The 2,059-nt window shown below is 34.3% G+C and overlaps 1 protein-coding gene across 1 annotated transcript; it reads right to left on the bottom strand.

The window, feature by feature from the left end:
• Positions 1 to 260: 260 nt before the first annotated feature.
• Positions 261 to 1,786, bottom strand: LOC128641694 (uncharacterized). Its single transcript, XM_053694226.1, is given in 2 exon segments — positions 261 to 506; positions 509 to 1,786. Coding segments are annotated over 2 exon segments (1,524 nt in total).
• Positions 1,787 to 2,059: the final 273 nt, after the last annotated feature.

Here is a 2,059-nt window from a genome sequence, read left to right as displayed (position 1 = left end):
AAAAACTGGACACACATTAATGTCCCCCCCAGGCACATTTCCATTGACCCAAAACAGGATTCAAAGGGTGTGCCTTAACATAAGCCCACAACACATCATATTTAAATAATATATTTTACACTTACTTTTTAGACAGAAACAGTTTAACAACAAAATATATTTTTATTTAAAAAAAATAAAAAAAATAAAAAATCTAAACTACGACCCCCACTAGCCTCTAATTATATAAATAAATCTGTTACTTCTACTATCCTAAAGTACTATGAACAGATGTCCATAGTATCAGGGGACTCTACCACTCCTACTCCTGTAGACATATTACACCTGCACTTAGCTTTAACTATTCCAATTTGCTCTTTTAGTTGATCCCGCTCATGTTTTATCTTATTATATTCTGTTTTCAACTCCTCATACTCATTTTTAATTTGGGAGAATGGAATCCAAGTCTTAGACTTTAATTTCCTTTTGTAATTCTGACTCTTCTGTCCATACTGAGATCCACTTATTGACCTAGACAATGATAGTTTTGCCCTTTTTCCTTAGAACCTCTCACTGAAGCCACTACAGAAATATTATTTTTAAATATTTTCCTCCAAAGATTATCAGCCCTTAGGAGTATATCATTTAGGTCTGAAGGATTAGGAGTTACAGATAATATGCTTTCTCTGATATTTTCCTCCAGAGCATCTAGAAAAATTGTTCTGTGTACCATTCCTCCATGTTCAAAACCAGAATTATGTACAATTACATTTTTCAAAACTGTGGAAATTCTATCTGACAATTCATATGGAGATTCATTTTTTAACTGTTTAATTTTTCCACACAAAGACACATCAGAATGAATTCCATAAAGCACATGCATTATTTCTTTAAATATATCTGCAGTTCTAGGTGTCTGCCCACACCTCTGTACAATCCTGACCCAGAGACCATTTCCAATTGCTCTCTGCCACACCTTCTTTATATCAACAGTCAAATTGTACATCTCTGTAATTCTTTTAAAATTGCAAAGCCACTGCAAAAAACAATTGAAATCCTGCTGTGGGACCTGCCCAATTTCATTTACTATGTTATCCATTTCTTGTGGCTTTAAATCTTTTGTAACTAACCGCACTTCCCCTGAATTATCATGGTTTAATACAGTAGTTGGTGCAGCAGGGAGATTTATCACTGGCTTTTGTTTTATATCTACACCTCCAGTTCCTGAGTTATTAACAGACTCAGTAACTTTAGGAACTTTAGGTGCAGGAGACATACTACAAGCTACCATGCTTTCTGCCATTCTATTAAAAGCCATATTAGTCACATACCTACATTCATCCACTTCCCTTTCCAATTCCAAAATTCTCTCATTCATCTGCTCATTCTGCTCTGTTAATGTGTCACACACCTTTGCTTTTTCAATTAGTGCTTCACCAGTTACAACTGCATGCACTCGCATATCAACAATTTTGTCATTCAATTCATTATATAATTCACCATTTTCCATAGATTCTACCATTACTGCTGAATTAAGTTGTGATATTTCACTGTCTTTTTCTTTAATTATTTCCTCTAGTTTTAAACAGCAAAACAGCAATCCTTGCATAATCCAACCTTTTCTTTTGTTTTCTGAAACATTTTTATCATATAACATTTTTGCTAAAAATTCTTTCATTAAATCCCATGATTGTCTATATTCTGCTGGAATTTCATAGGGACCACCATGCCTTTTAATATAATTTAGCACCCACTTACTAACATTCTCAGCAATAGTATCATCTACTTTTTCCATTTTACAAGCCATATTAAAATTAAAACCGCAATAAAATAGGAAGATAGGAAAACGAATATACTTACCAACCTCTAGACAGATTCTGGAAAGTTCTTCTGGCCCAACGTCACGGCACCAAAATATGTTGCACAATTATCCCTCAAATCCACCAGGATTACATTCAATAAATCCACTTTGGATATGCTCTGGATAATATCCTCTGCGCTGTGTAATACTTATAATAACCCCTAGTGTCACCTCACTATACACTACCACACTATTCACTTTACCAACAATCCCAGGTAA

Source organism: Bombina bombina, chromosome 11, assembly GCF_027579735.1.
Source record: "Bombina bombina isolate aBomBom1 chromosome 11, aBomBom1.pri, whole genome shotgun sequence".
Taxonomy (NCBI): Eukaryota; Metazoa; Chordata; class Amphibia; order Anura; family Bombinatoridae; genus Bombina; species Bombina bombina.
Note: the sequence above shows the minus strand (reverse complement) of the source record. Positions and strands in the feature narration are given on the sequence as shown.